Source organism: Acomys minous, assembly GCF_964271855.1.
Source record: "Acomys minous genome assembly, chromosome: 15".
Taxonomy (NCBI): Eukaryota; Metazoa; Chordata; class Mammalia; order Rodentia; family Muridae; genus Acomys; species Acomys minous.
This window is the reverse complement of record NC_140497.1, coordinates 33,519,547-33,537,183: the sequence shown is the minus strand read 5'-3', so window position 1 is coordinate 33,537,183 and position 17,637 is coordinate 33,519,547. Positions and strand designations below refer to the sequence as shown.

At 46.1% G+C, this 17,637-nt stretch overlaps 1 protein-coding gene across 5 annotated transcripts in view; it reads right to left on the bottom strand.

Annotated features, from left to right (window-relative positions):
• Positions 1–17,637, bottom strand: part of FAT1 (FAT atypical cadherin 1) — a 121,714-nt gene that overhangs the window by 89,991 nt on the left and 14,086 nt on the right. For all 5 annotated transcript variants that reach the window (XR_014774855.1, XM_084758651.1, XM_084758653.1 and 2 more), the window contains exon 2: positions 12,700–15,988. Coding sequence is in view for 4 of the 5 variants with exons in the window: in XM_084758651.1 (XP_084614777.1) it covers positions 12,700–15,970 (3,271 nt within the window). In the remaining variant the exon portion in view is untranslated. The remainder of the gene's footprint in view (positions 1–12,699; positions 15,989–17,637) is intronic.

The following is a 17,637-nucleotide window of genomic DNA, read 5'->3' as shown; positions in this document are numbered from 1 at the left end:
GATTACAAAGCACTATCACCAGTCTGCAACTGCAGGGAAATGTTTCCCACCCAGTTATGTGCATACACCCAGGTATGTGCGCACACCTGGAAAGGACCCTTAGAATCTTCCACTCTTCACTCTAGGTTTTGGTACTCAATGACAAATGAAGCCATTTCTAAACCATGGGGGGAAATATATAAACCAAAAGATGTCAGCATCATAATTGAACTAATTTCTTGTTCTAACTCTTATCTTGGCAAAGGAATGCTTTTCAAGTGAGGAAAAGTAGCCACCACCTAAAAGGAACATGCCAAGCCACAGAACAAATTTGTAAGGTCTTTCCAACAATATTGATTTAGGTGTTCATCTTTACTGTTTTATGATAATCGTTTTGATGTCAAATGTCTACACATTCAAGGAGGGCTTCTTGCGTGCTCTTGGGCCAGGCAGAGCTCTAGGCATGAGACACAGAGCAGCCTCTGCCCTCAGGACCCCTGTCTTCTAGAAGGAGAACAAGGCAGATTTTAAAAATGCATTCACATATTTATTAAAATGCACCATATGTAGAACACAGTTTTAAAACCTTTGGCACAAAGGGGAAAAGGGTAGGCTAAGCCAAAGATTTGTGAAAATCCCTTATAGAAACCCACCATTTTATAAGCTAATTGAGAGAGAGAGAGAGAGAGAGAGAGAGAGAGAGAGAGAGAGAGAGAGAGAGAAATTTGAACAGAGGTGCCCTGAATGGCTTGACCTGGGTTATTACATGCATCTCAGGGCTGGGCGTGGGATACCTCCCACAAGTTATTGCTTGGGAAGGATCCAGAGGTCTCTAAAACAATACAAGCTATTGCCACTGGTCTTGGCTGTCCACCGGAACTAAATGGGGAGACCCTATTGCTGAAGACAAGATATGCTCTGGTTATAGGACATAGGAAAATCAGCCTGCAACTTGACCTGAAACTTTTTTTTCCTACTCATCAGTTTAATAGTGCTGGAAGGTGAGATGCAGGAGAGAAGACACACCCGGAGGGAAGACAGCAGTAGTCTTAGCCAGTGCTGGACCCCGAATGCTACAAAACTGACTTGCCAGGCAAAAGATGCTTACTTGTGCAATAATGGCATGAAGGTTAAGGGGGCAATTAATCACTTTCAGATTAGATGTGAGGCCTGCTCCACAGGAGGGAATGCCTGACAGGTACTGTAAATCTGGTCAAAAGTCAAAGGCTTGAGAGATCACAGGCCCCAGAGGGGAACTTGGTGTTTTGTTAAAAGGAGATGTTCTCAAAACTGCCTTCTTAATATTTATGTTCATGCCTATGATCTAATGCTACTCTTAGCCTTTGCCAGAGAAGCTTCTTGCTGCTGTGCGCACCAATGCAGAGCCTGCCTAATGCTGAGAATGGCTGACTGCTGAGCCCTCAACACTAAACAGGGCATTTACATCAACACCCTCAGCCTAGGTTCAGAAACACTTTTGGAAGAGGGAGGCAGAAAGAATTTAAGCGTCAGGTGATGGGAGGTGTGCTGCACCATGCTGTCTTCTGCTCACGACAGGGCCACTGTCCTCACAAAGTCACTACAGTTCAGGATCTGTACAAGGTTAAGTCAAAAAAGGCATCCAAGATCCTAATAGGGAGCAATGGCTGGCCTCAATTTAGGGAAAGAGGGAGGGAGGGACATGAAGGAAGAGGTGTGAATAGGAAGTTGGGGTTAGGTCAGATTTAAAAAAAAAAAAAAAGAAAGAAACCAAACAAACAATTCATTGGCTTTAAATCATGTTATACTCTGTAGCTGTGGTGCTTAATTAGATGTTTCTGGCACCAATAACACAGATAATTAAAACCCAACACAAATTATCTGTGTTCATGCTTGCCTAATGAACATCCATCAACTATATAATGTTATCATGGTCTTATAAAGAAACACTTTTTCGGAGATATTTTACCAGGTAGCCAGCAGGCTTTGAATCTGCAATCCTCCTGCCTCACACCCTCAACTGCCGGCATGTTATCACCACACCTTTAAAGATGCTTTAAAGACTTTCTGGTCCGAAATGTTGAGTCCCATTCTGTTGCCTCAGCCGACCAAGTTAACTCGGCATTCATATGGCCAGCTCACCCTCCGTCAACAGGATAAACATCTTGAGCTGAACGACAAATCCCAAGATGAAAAACGCCGTGGGACACTGGCGTGGTTCATCCAAAGATGGCCATGAAGGAAATATCAACTGTGTGCCAGGCACTAGGATCAGGGAAATGCGGGTAGCGGAAGTGCCCTAATGTTAAGTAGCTTCCAGACTAATATTGCGGCATTGTCAATGCCCATATAAACCATGGGAGAGATTGCTGCCATAGGCACCTGGACTTCATTTTCCACCAAGGTTGTTTGACCCTCTTTTGTAATGAACAATAACTTCTCAAAAGAATCACATTGATATTTTTTCTTCTGTCTTAAACAAGAGGCCTATTCATAAATCTAACACAGTTTATTAAATCCTACCTACCTTGATTTGTAAGTCCACGGAAAGAAACCCCGAGTCTTTGAAGAAACTAACTAACTCTCAACTACTGATGTGTGAGGTTTCTGACAGCTTACCTAAATGACTAAGGGAATTCTAGCAGTGGAAAGAGAGTGGTATGCGGCGGGCACACCTAAGGACCGGATCCTAGCCCAGGGAGCTGCTTACCTTAAACCAAAACATCCTGGGATGTTTACTTTTGCAGCTGTGTACCTAGCATGCCTCAATAGGGACACAGCTTAACATGATTTTCTGTTGGATCATTTTAAACATGAGGACATACTTTTCCATCGGAGAGTTTGCTCTGGAACACTTTATGAAGGAGAACCAAGAAAACCACTGGATTAAAAGCACAGCAGCATTGGATTAAGTGTCGTGTAATGAATGTGAGACTACATAGAAGGCTGGAACACAGCATTCAGGTACCTTTCCCATCTTTGGTCCCTCCACAGGGCATAACTTGTGAGGACTGGCGACTTTGGGACATTTTGAACAGAGAGACAACGCTGGGGATCTAAGGACACTAAAAGCCATGAATACAGCTCCAGCCCAGGGTGAGCCTGTGATACTAAGCAACCTGCCCCACCTCTGAAGAAAGAATCAATGTCTTTCAACACATCTGCAAAGTTTCCGGGGCAACCAAACCCACAGTGCACTGCCGTCTTCAGTGGTTCAGATCTAGGTTATCAGGGACACAGGAATTTTGCTCAGTCTTCATAACTACAATTACTATGTCAGTAGTAGCTTGTTGACCCAGGAACTGTGTGCTCTATGTTGGCCAGCGTGCTTAGGAGTGAGGAGAAAGATGATTAAGGCTGGACACTGTCCTTGAGTCCAAGGAGACAGAAGTGGAAAAGCCAGATACCACTACGCTGAGTCCACCATCTCCTTGACCACAGGGGAAGCAACGTGACTTGGTGCTAAGGAAAAACTGCTCCAGGAAAGCACTGGCAACTTATCAGACAAACCTAACAAATTAGTTATTGACTGTCAATTTTAAGGATCCAATGGGAAATGTTTAGAATCCCCCACCATGAGCAATCTACAAGAAAAGAACAGCTTTTTTAGGGCATAAAAAGAACAATCAGTTCCATATGGGGGAAAAAAAAAAGCTTGTGAAGAAAGTGTTTGTAAGCAGAATTATGTGGGGCGTGGAAAAGAGCTGACCAAGTGGTAGATGCACACCGAAAGGCAGGGAGATGGTAAGCAACAGGGCCACGGAAGCTGAGGACTGCCAGGGGCGGAGGCAGGGACCAGCTCCACACATCAAGCAAAGGGAAGCAGGGGACCAGGGAGCAGTGCACACAAAACGTATCAGGGAGCAAGGTTATGAGGCATTACAGGCCAACCACAGAGCTGGGACTTTACGCCACAGGGGGCACAGAGCGGGGAAGGAGGAGTCCATGAAAGATGGAACAGCTCAATTGTAGACGCGGTACAGAAGCATTACAGTTTAAATCATATTGGCTTCTGGCACACAACTGTTTTATCGAGAAGGAATATTTCAAGACGCAACAGCAGAAATATCAATGTGCCGAATCTCTGTCCAGCAATTTAATAAAAACACGAATAGCAAAAAGAGCAGCATCTAAATGTACCCGTGGATCACCACGACACAACCCAGGCGACAGCCTATGTAAAAGGCTGTTTGTGACAGGCGCGACACACTGCGAGCGCTCAATACGTAGCCGCTCTAGCTACATGCGGATGATAGGGACCATGGGGGATGGCGTGGGGGAAGCTAGGATAAGTTATCACCAACTAAAAGGGTATCAAGAAATTACGAAATAGCCAGGCTACGTCTAGTTTGATTAAAAAAAGAAAAGAAAATCAATTCATCAGCTATCCTGAGACTAGGGATAGCTTAACTGGCAAGGCAAGCTGAGTGAACGGGGAGACTAGCCCCTTAACTTTCATACATGTTTCCTGCTCTGCATCACTGCTGCTGAACTGGAGAGCTGCCAACTCAGCAAGCAAAGGCATGTGTCCTTGAATGGCAATCTTCTCAAGTCCACTTATTCCTCGTAACAAAGTCATGAATGACCCGTAGCACTAGGGCTTATATGGCGAGCGTGCAGTATTTATAGCCATCAGTGTGTTAATAATAAATCAATAGATGTTGTAAAACGTACTGCTGGGTAACGTAATAAGCCAAATGTAAGCGGAGGCCCTAAAACGTTGAGCAATCCAGCATGCACAACCAGAACACTTCATGTCCAGAACAGAAGCGAGTAAATGGTTATGGGGGCTGGGGGTGGGGGATGGAATTAACATAGACACGTAAGCCGTGAAAACCGATTTTCAAAAGTGTAGAAGGTAGGTTATATGGGCAAAGATCAAATACTCACTGCACGTTATGTCTTTACACACACAGGCCACTCATCAAGCTGTGTACATCCAAACCGTTCACTTTCTTAGAAATGGCTCGTTGATGGGACAGTGGAAGACGGGCTTTCTAACCACGCACCAGATGGCTGGTGGGCACAGCTGCAGAAGCCCCGAGGCGTCAATGAGAACAATGTCAGAGTACAGAGACCCCCCACCCCCACCCCAAAGAACTCAGTCAAAAAGGAAAGCTCAAAGTAGATTAGCTTCAACTACCCTGAAGGGTGCACCGGGTTCGAAGACGCTTAGCAACTATCTAAATCAGTAGTTCTCACCCTTCCTAACGCTGTGGCCCTTTAATACAGTTCCTCCTGGTGTGCTGACCCCCAACCATAAAACTATTTTCGTTGCTACTTAGTAACAGCGACCTCACTACCGTTGTGAATTGTAATGTAAATATCCCTGTTTTCCTACAGTCTTAGGTGACCTCTGCGAAAAGGTCGGTCTGTGGACCCTCAAAAGGTCGCAACGCACAGGTTGAGAACCACTGATCTAAAGCACTGTTTCCACAGTTGTGGTGCACGGATGCTGCACCCTCGACATTCCAGAGGCACAATTTTCACTGACACAGCATGTGCCTTTCATTGCAAACACGGGTGAGGCACATGCCAATCCTGGTGCTGAAACACAGCGTGTGACTCTGAGGAAACAAGGCCAAGGGAGGATTCAAGCCTCCAATGGGAGCCCAAGCCAGGCAGGAGTCTTCAGGTGGTCTTCCTTGGAGCATCCCTCTGCATGCCACAGCAAGAAAGTGAGAAGCTATCCAAATTTCTGCTGCTGTGTACCCAAAGCAGCCCTGGGCGAGCTCCTTAACCTCTTCATAAATGTTGGCTCTCCAGAGCCGCAGGCAAAGCGCCTGGTGGTTGTAAAAATTAATAAGTGAATTCACATAAAATGCTTATGACAGTTCCAAAAGTGGCTGTTGCTTACTTTTCTGTGATTTTTTTTTTCTTTTGTCTTGATTCAGGGAAGGGGGGGGGGGGTCTTACTATGTGTATGGCCCTGGCTGGCTTCGAACTTGTAACTGGCTGTGTTTCATTACACTGATGCGCACCATGTTCCTCTACTGTGATACAGAGCCCTGTTTTATACCCTCCAGCTCCCCCCCCCCCCCCACTTCACCTGAAACCTGAGGGAGGAGAGCAACAGAGAGGGCACCACTGAGGTCTCCTTCAGGGTACACACCCTTGAAGGACAGACCTCCACTCCTGCCTAGCTCTTCACTGAGCACTTAGAGCAACTTAGTAAACACCACACAAATAACCAAAGAATAGTGACCCCTTGTTTCCTTTCAAAACAGAAGGGAGTTTCCTGGATTGTTAATTAGATTTCACTTCCATCTTAAAAAAAAAAAAAGCCTCCAGCCTCAGGAGCATTTCCTGCCCCTATGGAAAGGCTACCTGACCTTGCCTCAGTCAAACACAGCCAACCCACACCATCAAAGGTGAGTCCTGCCCTAGCCTAACTTTGCATGGCTGGGAAGTAAATTTCTTTCTCCTCAACTTTGCTAGAAGAACAAAAAAAAGAAAAAAAGGGGGTGAGGGGTGAGTGAGCAAGCGAACAGCAGCTGCTGCCACTTAAGGGAGGAGAGCAGAGCGCAACACAAAAGCCCTTTCACCAGCAAATTTCTTACCTCCCTAACAGGCCTCCCACCACTATCTCTTTTAAGTTCTTGTCGCCAGAAATTTTAGACCCAGTTCCAAGGAGGGGAACGGGCTCCCATCGCAGTCACCACCCTACTGAGGGCTGCTGCTTCCTCTGAGCAGACCCTGCCGTTACACCTCCGTGGGCCACCCGGCTCCTGGAGGCAGTCATGGCCCGGGAGGACCCTCCACATGTTGCCTGTCAGGAGAAGGAGAAAATAACTCCAAGGCCTAGGATATGCATGCACAATACCCTGCGTTGTTAGGGAAAGCCGTCTTAAAACCGGAACAAGTAACGACACAACATTAATGTATTCAGACTTCCAGAACATTCTTCCTCTCCATGAGGTCCTCAGTCGGGCTGGCCTGAACTAGAATTCGTTCTGCGTTCCGCTTCCACCACAGAAATGCAGTCACCCAGTGTGTCCACCTCACAGTAGCAGGCCAGGGGCCAACCTCCAGAGGAACAATACCAACATCACTGACTAAGACGTTCGCATAAAGAGAGCACCGCCCTACTTCCCCCTTAAAAGAAAGACAGCCTGGTCCTCAGCCAGGCCTCATGGGGGGAAGCCTGTAGCCCCAGCTACTCAGGAGACTGGAGCAGTAGTGACCACAGACTACAAGTTCAAGGCCTACCTTGGCCACTTAGCAAGGCCCTATAGCAAAATTTGAAATCAAAGGTCTGAGAATACAGCTCACGGCAGAGTGTTTGCCTAGCAAGGAAGAAGGAAGGAAGGAAGGAAAGAAGGAAGATGCAGCCTGCACTGTCTCTCCCACATCTCATGTATGGTGATTTCTCTTGTCACCACAGCTAGGTTTCCATATTAACTCATTCCAACTTCTCCACGGAAACCTAATTTTCAATTCTGAAACCATGACTGACAGTCTACAAGTAGCACAGCATCAGTAAGCTTACAATCTGATCTTACCTTAGTTGACAGAGCACGGACTCCCCCAAAGAAGCAGCTAGGACCAGGAACACTCTCAGCTGCGTTCCAGCAACAAGCCAAGCCCATCCCAAGCCACCGTGGAAGGAAGAGGAAGCGTGCCCCCACTGGTATCAGACTGCCCAGCCCACCGTGGGGAAGACTCAAGTAAGCAATGCTTTCAGCACAAATGCCCATTAACATTTAAAAACCAACCAACAAACAAACAAAAAGTGGGCTAAGCATTTCTGCAAACCAGCTTAGCTTTCAAAACTTAGAAAATGATGCAAGATCTTGGTCCCCAGGCAGTCACAGATATACGGTGGGGGACAAGAGTGCCGAACAATTCATTCCACAAGTGTACAGAAGGGAGGCTTCTTTGTTTTCTGTTTTGTGCCGAAGCTCACGTACAACAAAGCAACCAGGAGCACAAAGGAAGAAATGAGGGGAAAGCTGAATATAAAGTTGCCGAGCCAAGATGTAAACAGGAACTCAGACATGCTTCAAAGACCCTTCAGGAAGTGTTTCTATTAATTCCTGTTTAGAATCCGCAGCAAGGATGGTGAGTGTGTGTGTGTGTGTGTGTGTGTGTGTGTGTGTGTGTGCGCGCGCGTTGGTGGGCACACACATGGCCATGCTCTTAGGAGCTAGAGTGAAATCTTTCCTGAGATGGTCTCTCAAGGAACCTGAAGTTAATTGAGTTGGTCAGGCTGTCTGGCCAATGAGCTTTAAGGATCTGGCAGGCTCTACCCCACCCTAGGACCAGGCTAGGGGCCAGCGCCACCCTGACTGGATATGCTTACACGGGTACTGGGGGGTGGGGCGGGGTGTAAACTCTCTAAGTGGCACACACTCTCCCTACTGCGCCACTTCCCCAGTCCCTTAGGCGATTTCAAGAACTGTAATTATAGCGCTGGAAATTGGTACTTGGAGGAGACTAGCTTTCCACGGAGTTTTTCCACAGAATGTTCTACCTCTTGCAAACTGTAAGGGGCAGAGTGATCACACAGGCCAGGATCTGTGAGAGTAGCTGAGAGCCGGAGGCTGCTCAGAATAACACGCAGAGAGATAGCAGGTGGGCAGGTGAATGTCGAGCCTCACACTGCAACTACTCATTACCTCCCCGAAATGCAATTAGCAAAATATGTAAGAAACTCAAAACTGTTAAGACTGTGTAGTTCGGTCACGTGTTTTACGGAGTCCATAGAATTTATTTTTTAATTACTATATTTGTGGGCATTTGAAATTGAAGAATCTTAAACAGAGCAAGAATTAGATTCAGGTTGCTGAACTGTTGTTCTCTGGCCTGTGAAAAGTACATAAAGACATGCATATCTGATAGTGTTGAAATAGCTGAAGCCACCACAGAATTACCCAGATACTCAGATTACCCAATCAGCGAGAGCAGCTGAAAGCCGGAAGGCAAGAAGCAGACTGGTAACGTTCTCGGTCCGGAGACCAAGCGTCTCTGCTGCACTGATTAAAACACTAACCCAGAGCAACCGGGGAGGAAAGGGTCTGCGAGGCACCTTACACCTCCAGGTCACACTCCATCCTTGAGGAAAGCAGGAACTAAAGGAGAGCCCTTGGAGGGACACTGCTCTCTCTGGCTTACCTCCCAAGGCTTGTTCAGCTTGCTCTCTTACACAACCCAAGATCACCTGCCCAGTAGTGGCCACACCCATAGTGGGCTGGGCGGGGCTCTCCCGTATCTATCAACAATCAAGAAAATGCCGTAGCAGATATGCCCAGGGGCCAGTCAGATAGAGACACGTATTTAATTGAGAGTCCCAACCCCATAGATGACTTTTCAAGTTGACCCCCCCAAAAAAAAGAAAGAAAGAAAAAAGAAAAAAACAAATAAACAAACAAAACCCAACTAATAAACAAACAAAACCCAACTAGCACCACAGGCACTGATCACTTAGCGCACTATCAGATGCATTATGGCAGTGGGCACCTGGCTTCAGACAGTCCTTTCCCAGCTTACTTGCGTTTTAGGGATGTCTTCTGTGAGGTTCCCCGTCTTCCCAAATTGTTCCTACTCTTCTTCACTGGACAGAAATCTTTCTATACCTCTTTACTGGCCAAAGTAAATAAATATTTTGCTAATTTTAGCTCTCTGTGTGTGTGTGTGTGTGTGTGTGTGTGTGTGTGTGTGTGTACATGTGACTGCAGGTACCTGTGTCGCTGTGTATGCAGGTGTGTGGAGGCCACTGGTGTGTTCTCCAATCTCCCTCTAAACTTATTTTTTTTTAATATATATTTATTTGGGGATAGGGGGAAAGACAGGAGCCACTGCTACTGTACCCACAAGGAGATCAAGAACTTACAACAGTCAGTTCTCTCTTTCTACCATGTGAGTCCCAGGGACTAAATGAACTCTGGTTGTCAGGCATGGTGCAGCCTACCTATGAGACATCTTGCAGGTCCCCCCACCCCACCTCATCTTATTTTTCTGAGACAGGGTCTCTCACAGACTGCCTCCACTTAGGGAGGCTGGCCAGAGAAATAGCTCCACCGAGTCTGACTCATGAGGACTGAGGATACAGACAATGGCTCCTGTATCCATCTTTTTTTTACTTGGTTACTTGGAATCCAAAATCACATCTTCATTCCTCAGTAGCAAGCACTTTCCTAACTAACCCATAGCCCCAGACTTAACATTAGAACTTCTGCATAAAACATGGATTTTTTTTTCTAAAGAAACTTAACACTTAAGATTAACTCTCCTGGCTAGAAATCTACAAAATAACTAGGTCAGATAATTTTACGGCCCAACTTACATGTTTTAATGTAATGGTTCAATATCTAACGAGTACATTACTTATACGATTTCAGAAATCATATGCATGTATCTACCACACAGGCAGAGTGTTCCTCTGTAAAACAAGAATGACAGAGAAACGGCTTAAAACATCCTAGCTGTAACTCTCACCATTAAATATCCTTATAAAAACATGTAGCTGTCTCTCAAACACTAACCAATCTCACCACCCAGAATCCTGGGACCCCACCTTCCCTCCCACTAAATTACCACTGGAAAAAGTCCGGCCCCAACTGGCCGCTGCACACTGCTACGGGTCTATTTCAGGATCCTGTCCTGTTTGCTTGGCTCTCTCCTACTTCTCCCCATTTGGAAACAGGAACAACCCCATCCCTTAAATTTATAGGTGGAAGAAAAAAAAATACCAGTTTCTGAGTGATCCTTTAAAAGGCAATGAAAGCTATTTTCATATTTTTTTTTAAAAGCCAAAAGTCAGTGCTCACAATTTAAGTCACGAAGAGAATGCAAATTAAGGCTCAAATTATATTTTCTGACTCAACTTTAACTTCTAACAGCTCCTTCTAGGCTTTGAAATTTATGTTGGGGGGAGGGGGTGGGGGAAGGAGATAAGAATAACTTCCCAGAAAATGCACAGGAAAAGTATCGCTTTCAACCTTAACTTCTGAGTAGCTTTCTATATTCTGATTTATATTGGACACTCCCACCCCCACCATAAAGAGAGTCTACTCTTCAGGAGGCTGATTACCAAACACTATTGACTATGCCATTTTCCTCTGTCTTAAACTAACTCTGAGAAGTCTAAATGAGTGAGGCTAGTGAAATATAATCAATTAGGGGACAAGCCTTTGAGTTAATGGAAAACATAATTTAAAAAAGCCTGTAGCCTTCAAATTATGTCCTCAGGTCTGTCCTCCACATCTGTGTGCACCCTTAGATGGCAGTACAGGGTCTGGGGTGAAGGATGGCTAAGATTCTATGGGCTTTTCTTGTCTTATGTGTGGGGTATTACCAAACATACCACTTTTGGGGGGGTTTTTTGTTTGTTTGTTTGTTTCATACCAAGTTTTAACATAATAAAAAGGTCTTTCTAGAATGGAGAGATCTGTGAAAGAGTATCAAGGAAACCACTGAACTGAGGACCACCTAGCCCTGACTGGTGCCGGATAAATATTCAGTTTGCCTATTTATCACACTCAGAGGGCAGGGCAGTCCAAGCCAAAATTTTCATCAATTTACCCGTTTTTTTATGTTACTGTTTACTGAGCAGCTTCTGTGCATTGGGCACTCTGGGCTAGATGTTGGAGGTAAAAACAAAAAACAAAAAACAAAAACGCCTGCCCTATAAAGCTCACATCCCATCTTCAGAATCCTGATTTGTAGGTACAGATCTGTGGACACAAAGGAAAACAGTTCACACTCGAGAACTGGCTGCTAGCAGGAGAAGGGGCACGCCTTTAATCTCAGCACTCAGGAGGCAGCGGCAGGTGGATCTGAGTCGGAATCCAGCCCGGTCTACAGAGTAAGTTCCAAGATAGCCAGGGCTATCCCGAGAGACCCTGTCTCGAAAAACCACAAGCAGCAACAGCAGCAGCAACAACAACAACAACAACAAAAACAACAAATCCTCCCTACTTTGGAGATTCCACTTTTAGAATACATTCTGGAATACATTCCAGAAGAAGGTATATTATAGCCAGACACTGCCACCACTTCCAAAAACCATTAATAAATCCAACACATTATTTTACAACTTCCTCACACAAACCCCGATATAATCAAACCTTGTGTAGAGTGCTTGCCTACCATACAGAGGGTCCTAAGTTCAATGCTCAGTCTCACAAAGCATAACAGAAGAAAATTAAAAACGGAATGTCTTCATTTTATAGATAAAAGGGAGATAATTTTAAGAATGGTTTCCCTTGTCCAAGACCATGACTGAAAGAAAAGCTGTACGGCAGGTCTTTTAAGTACAACATGTCGCTACCCTACAATGGCCTCTCAAAGCCTGAAGGAGGTAAAGCAGGCGATAAACAAGTTTTGGCACACAGACGTCTCTAGTACATTGCTTAATCTTGCAGATGTGCAATGCCCTCTAGAAGGCATGCCAAGTGGTGTTGTTGTTACTGTACCAGCATGCAAGCTTAACACCGTGCGACACCCAAACCAGAATGCTTTTCAGAGTCACTACAAAACCACAATGATGATCCTGATCATGTAAAAGATCATTTCTGTTTTCTTCTGCTCATCTTATACACTTAATCCTTCAGTTCCTTCTGGTCCGGCCTCGCGTGGCTTTACTGCGTGTATCTTCATAACCCTAAATTTAGGACAAAACCATGCACGCATATGTCGATGCCGAGCCCTAACAGAAACCATCTGGGAATTATTAAGCAAAAGGAGAGACAGGAGGAAGTGTAAGCAGAGCCAACGGAGGAAGTGACAATGGTTACTTGCCTGTTTCTTCGTCTATCCTGAAAACACCAACACCAGACCCATCTCTAATGGAGTACCGGATCTCTCCATCTCTCCCAGGGTCCTCATCATGAGCAGACACGGTCATTACAGATGAGCCAATGGGGACATCTTCCTTCACGACCCCCTTCTCCACGAAGCTGGAAAACACTGGCGCGTGTAAGTTCTCATTCACATCAACAACTTCAACCTCCACATAGCAAGTGGAGGACAGCGACACCGGCTTCCCTTTGTCTTTGGCCCTCACGGTGAGGTTGTAGACTTGCTTCTTCTCAAAGTCCAGCTGCTGGACAATTCTAACAGCTCCACTGAGTTTATCCACATCAAAGTGGCCGTCTCCGTGGTCCAGAAGGCTGTATCTCACCTGACTGGACTGACCCACATCAGGATCGTAGGCTTCCAACCACATGACTATGGTTCCTTCTGGAAGGTCTTCTCGAACTCTGACTGAGTAATTAGGTGGAATGAACCTAGGCGGGTTGTCATTAACATCATCTAGTGACACTTTCAAAAGCACAGTGGAGAACAACCGAGGTTCCTCTGTGGCTTGGTCCCTGGCTTCGATCTTCAGGTAATGCACACGCTGCTCTTCACGGTCCAAAGGCTGGATAATCTTCACCACACCAGTCACACTATCAATGGAAAACTTCTCTGTGTCGGTGAGAATAGCGTAGGTCACGTGTCCACTGGGGCCCAGATCTTTATCGGTGGCTTCAACCTGGATGATGTCACTATTTATCTCCTTGTCCTCGCTCACTTCAACAAAATAGCTCTCCTGTAAAAACTCAGGCGGGTTATCGTTGGCATCCAGAACCGTGACGTCTAGAAGGCGCCACGCGGCCCTCTGAGGTATACCGAGGTCATACACCGTGATGTTCAGGGTGTATCTGTCTGTTACTTCACGGTCAAGTGGAGATAGGACTTTGAGCATGCCTGTTTCCATGTCGATGATAAAGCAACTGTCATCATTTCCTCCGGAAATAGCGTAAACAAGCTTTCCGTTGAAGCCAGAGTCGAGGTCAGTAGCGTTCATGGGAAGAATACTGGCACCCGTGGGCAGGTTCTCCTTCACCTCAATCGCAGCTGGAAGGGTACTCCTAAACTGTGGAGCATGGGCATTGACGGAGTGAGAATCGAAGAAGATATCCTCCCCCTGCTCCCCCCGACTGTGCAATTTATTCGCCTGCAGGAGTTTCTCTGCCAGCATTTTGGCAACGCCGGTCTCCTCACACTGCAAGTTTACCGGCTTGCGGCTGGCAGCCACCGTCAGGTTGATATATAACGGCGTGGCAAAATTTTCTCCATCTGTAGCTGTGATTCTCAGACTGTGAAAAGAAACCTTTGCTCCCAAGCCATCCACTAGCGAGTGCTTTAAGGACAGTACCCCAGAGCTCGGGTTTAAGCCAAACAGATCCAACTCGTTTCCGGCTTCAATCTGGTACCGCACCAACTGCAGCTCGTCAGCGTCGATCGCGGAAACCGTGGTTATCTGCTCCCCAACACCTAGGTCTCTGGGAATTGTCCCTTCACAGTTTATCTTCTCAAACAAGGGAGTGTTGTCGTTCAGATTATTGAGAGTGATCGTGGCGAGGACTTCAACTTCCCGGCGGTATGGCAAGCCCCAGTCCGAGGCACGGATCCGTAGCGTGTAAACCCGAGGCATGAGCTCGTAGTCCAGGGTCTCTGACGTGCTCACGGTACCCGTAAAGTGGTCGATGACAAACGGCACGTGATTTAAGTTTGCAATACTGTAAGTCACGTAGCCATTCTCCCCTTCGTCGGGGTCTACCGCGCTGACCCTCATGACCGTGGTGCCGACGGGCGCGTTCTCATCAAAGGAGGCTTTGTACGCTGTCTGCGTAAACTCTGGGGGGTTGCTGTTCGTACCTAAGACTTTCACCACGACTTTGGTGGACGCTTTTCTGTCACTTGTCGTCACTTCAAGTTCAAAATGGGATGTATGTTGCCTTTTAATTGGCTCTAGGATGGAAATGAGACCCGTGTTGTGATTTAAGCTGAATTTAGGTTTGCCGGGAGCGCTTTTAAAAATGTACCTGGAGTGGGCGTAACTAGGAACGGCTTTGATCAGGACCACAGGTGTGTGTGGAGGGGCAAATTCGCTGATCTCAGCTCTGTAAACATCCGTTTCAAACTTGACCGGCCCAGCTCTGAACAGCGGAGAGAGGACATGAATGACTTTCACTGGAGAAAACTGGGGAGGAGTGCCTTTGTCTTTCGCCTGTAGCGTCAGATTGTACCCGTAAGGACGGCTCTCCCAGTCGATCTCCCCGATGGCTTTCACTTTGAAGGCTTTACTTCCTGGGAATGACCTCACTGTTTTAAACTGCTGAAGAAGGTCGCCAGCCACAATGCTTAAAGATGCTATCTCCCCATTGGCACCCTGATCACAGTCCTCCACGGTGACAATAGCATACGTTGGGTCCTTGTCCAGCTCGGAGGGCGACAGGGTCACTGCTGTTATCACGGGAGCACACTCGTTGGCCTGTTCGACGTGAACTGTCAGCTTGGCCATGCTGCTGACCCCACTGCTACCGTACAGTTTCATCCCCCGGTCCACGGCCAGGATCTCCAGCTCATAGAGCTGGGTCTCTAGGAAATCTAGCCTACCAGTTAAAACAACCACACCACTGGTTGGGTGGATGGCAAACATGTCAGTCCGGTCTTTAAAACTGTAGTAAAACTCGCCGTTGGTTCCAATATCCGCATCCGTGGCACTGACTCTTGCAATGCTGGTCCTTATGGCTGTGTTCTCGGGCAAAGAAACGCTGTAAGAGGTGGGCGAGAATAGCGGCCTCAAGTCGTTTGTATCCAGCACCTGTACCCTGACCTTGGTGCGGGCCTCGGCGTCGGTGTTTTTTTCAACTGCTTTGATAATCAGTGTGTAATGGTCTCTCACTTCTCTATTAAGGTTAGCTGTATTTCCTCCTTTGGTCCTTATTCTTAGAAAGCAAAAGTCTCCAAGAACGTACTCTTCCGCTTTGAACAGGTTTTCACTGTCTCCTGAGATGATTTTGTACTTTATTTCCCATGAGGGGTCTAAGATGTAGATGCCCATCTTTCTAGGGTGGCCGACGTAGGTTTTTGCTGCGGAGTTCTCGTGCACGGTGACATTGTACTGGAGGTGTGTAAACTGGATAGAAGGGCTCGGTTCAAGTCTTTGGCTCCCATCACTGTTTCCAAAATGCTGAAGGAAGAGAAGCAGAGGCAGAAGCGAGGCCAAGTGTCTCCCCATTGTTTAACACTCGGTGGCCTAAAACAGAAGAAGAAAGAAGTGTTACTTGAGGGGAGGGGGAGGAATAAGTTGTAAATTTAAACCGTATGCATTTAAGGAAGCATTTCCCACCCACATAGGATATTAAGTAAATGCTTTCCATCAAAAACAGCAACACTCTAACAAGTCTAGAATTATGGCTGACAACAAGTTTTTCTTATTATTATTGTTTTCATGTGTACAGGTACATGCATGCCTGTGAACAGGTGTGTATTTATGTACATGCATATCATGCCCAAAGAGGTCAGGAGCGGAGGTTGGATGCCCTGGAAATGTAGTTACAGATAGCTGTTAGCTACCATGTGGGTGCTGGGATTCAAACTCAAGTCCTCTGGAAGAGCAGCCCTCTTCTTAACCACTGCACCATCTCTCCAGCCCTGAATTTCATTGTTATACTTAAGTCTTCAGGGCAAACATAAACATCAGTTTTTGAAAAGATCGGCAATAAATAGCATATACCTTCTCTTACAAACCAGGAATTATATTCTCAAAAATCTTATAAATTTATTTTTACGGGAGGAGAAATTCTTTGAGACATGGTTTCATATAATAACCCAGGCTGGCCTCAAACTCATTACATAATCAAGGATGGACTTGAACTCCTGATCCTCTTGCCTCAACCTCCCACTACTGGAAGGACAGAGATCTTTCCCAAAGCCAGGGAAGCCTACAAACTTGTGCTAATGCAGTATTGTAAACACGCAAAAGCTTCTGAGAAAAAGTCCTAAACAGTGCTTTTACAGGACCTTACATAATGACAGCTTGTAATCTGATTTGAAAACGTATCCTGAAATTATTTCTTCATAAAAATTATTAAGTTCACTCCCTTTAGTATGTCTTTACCATCTCATTGAGTATTTGAGATAAAGCTATTTAAGGAATTATAGTGATCACTGCCATCAAATTTGTACTAAATAACTTCTAAACATCAAGGAAACCACACAAGTAAAAGGTCACTTTATAATATGAAAACCTGAACTGGGTGGCTGGATAAGTAACAGGTCTTTCTCGTCGCTGCTGTCAATAACCACCCCTCGTTTGAAGGTCTGGTATCTTCAAAACTCCGCCTGACCTGTCACCCAGGGGTCCTCAGTGAAAGACGAGATGTGCATACACAAAAGCTAAGCCACCACACCATCAAAGCAAGGTAGCAAGGATGCAGAGCCACAGGAAGGGCAGAGAGGGACTGGGGCGGGAAAGAGGGAGCCTGAACAAAGGGTGGCCTTTACCAGGTGGCAAGGCAGGCCAGGCCCACGGAGCTGAGACCTGGCCCAGAGCAGGGCTCTTTCCCGCCCGGCTGTTCTTTTTCATGCCAATAAATTCATCCTGGGGGGGGGGGGGAATCAATGCACTTTTACAAACCTCCAGCGCTGACAACACAGTCCAGAAATGCACCCTTGCAAAGTAACCCTCAGATTAATACGCACAAATTGTAAGTGCTAGCAAAGGTGAAAGAAACAGCAGACTGGAGGGCTGGCTTGACAGCCCGGCAAAATTAGTATGGCAACATTAATTTACAGCATCTTAACTCAGCCACTGCCAACTTGCCCCATTAGTCATTTTATTAGAGAGGGGAGAAGAAGAGAACTGATATGCCTAAAGCAATTAGAAGCTTAATTGATACTGAA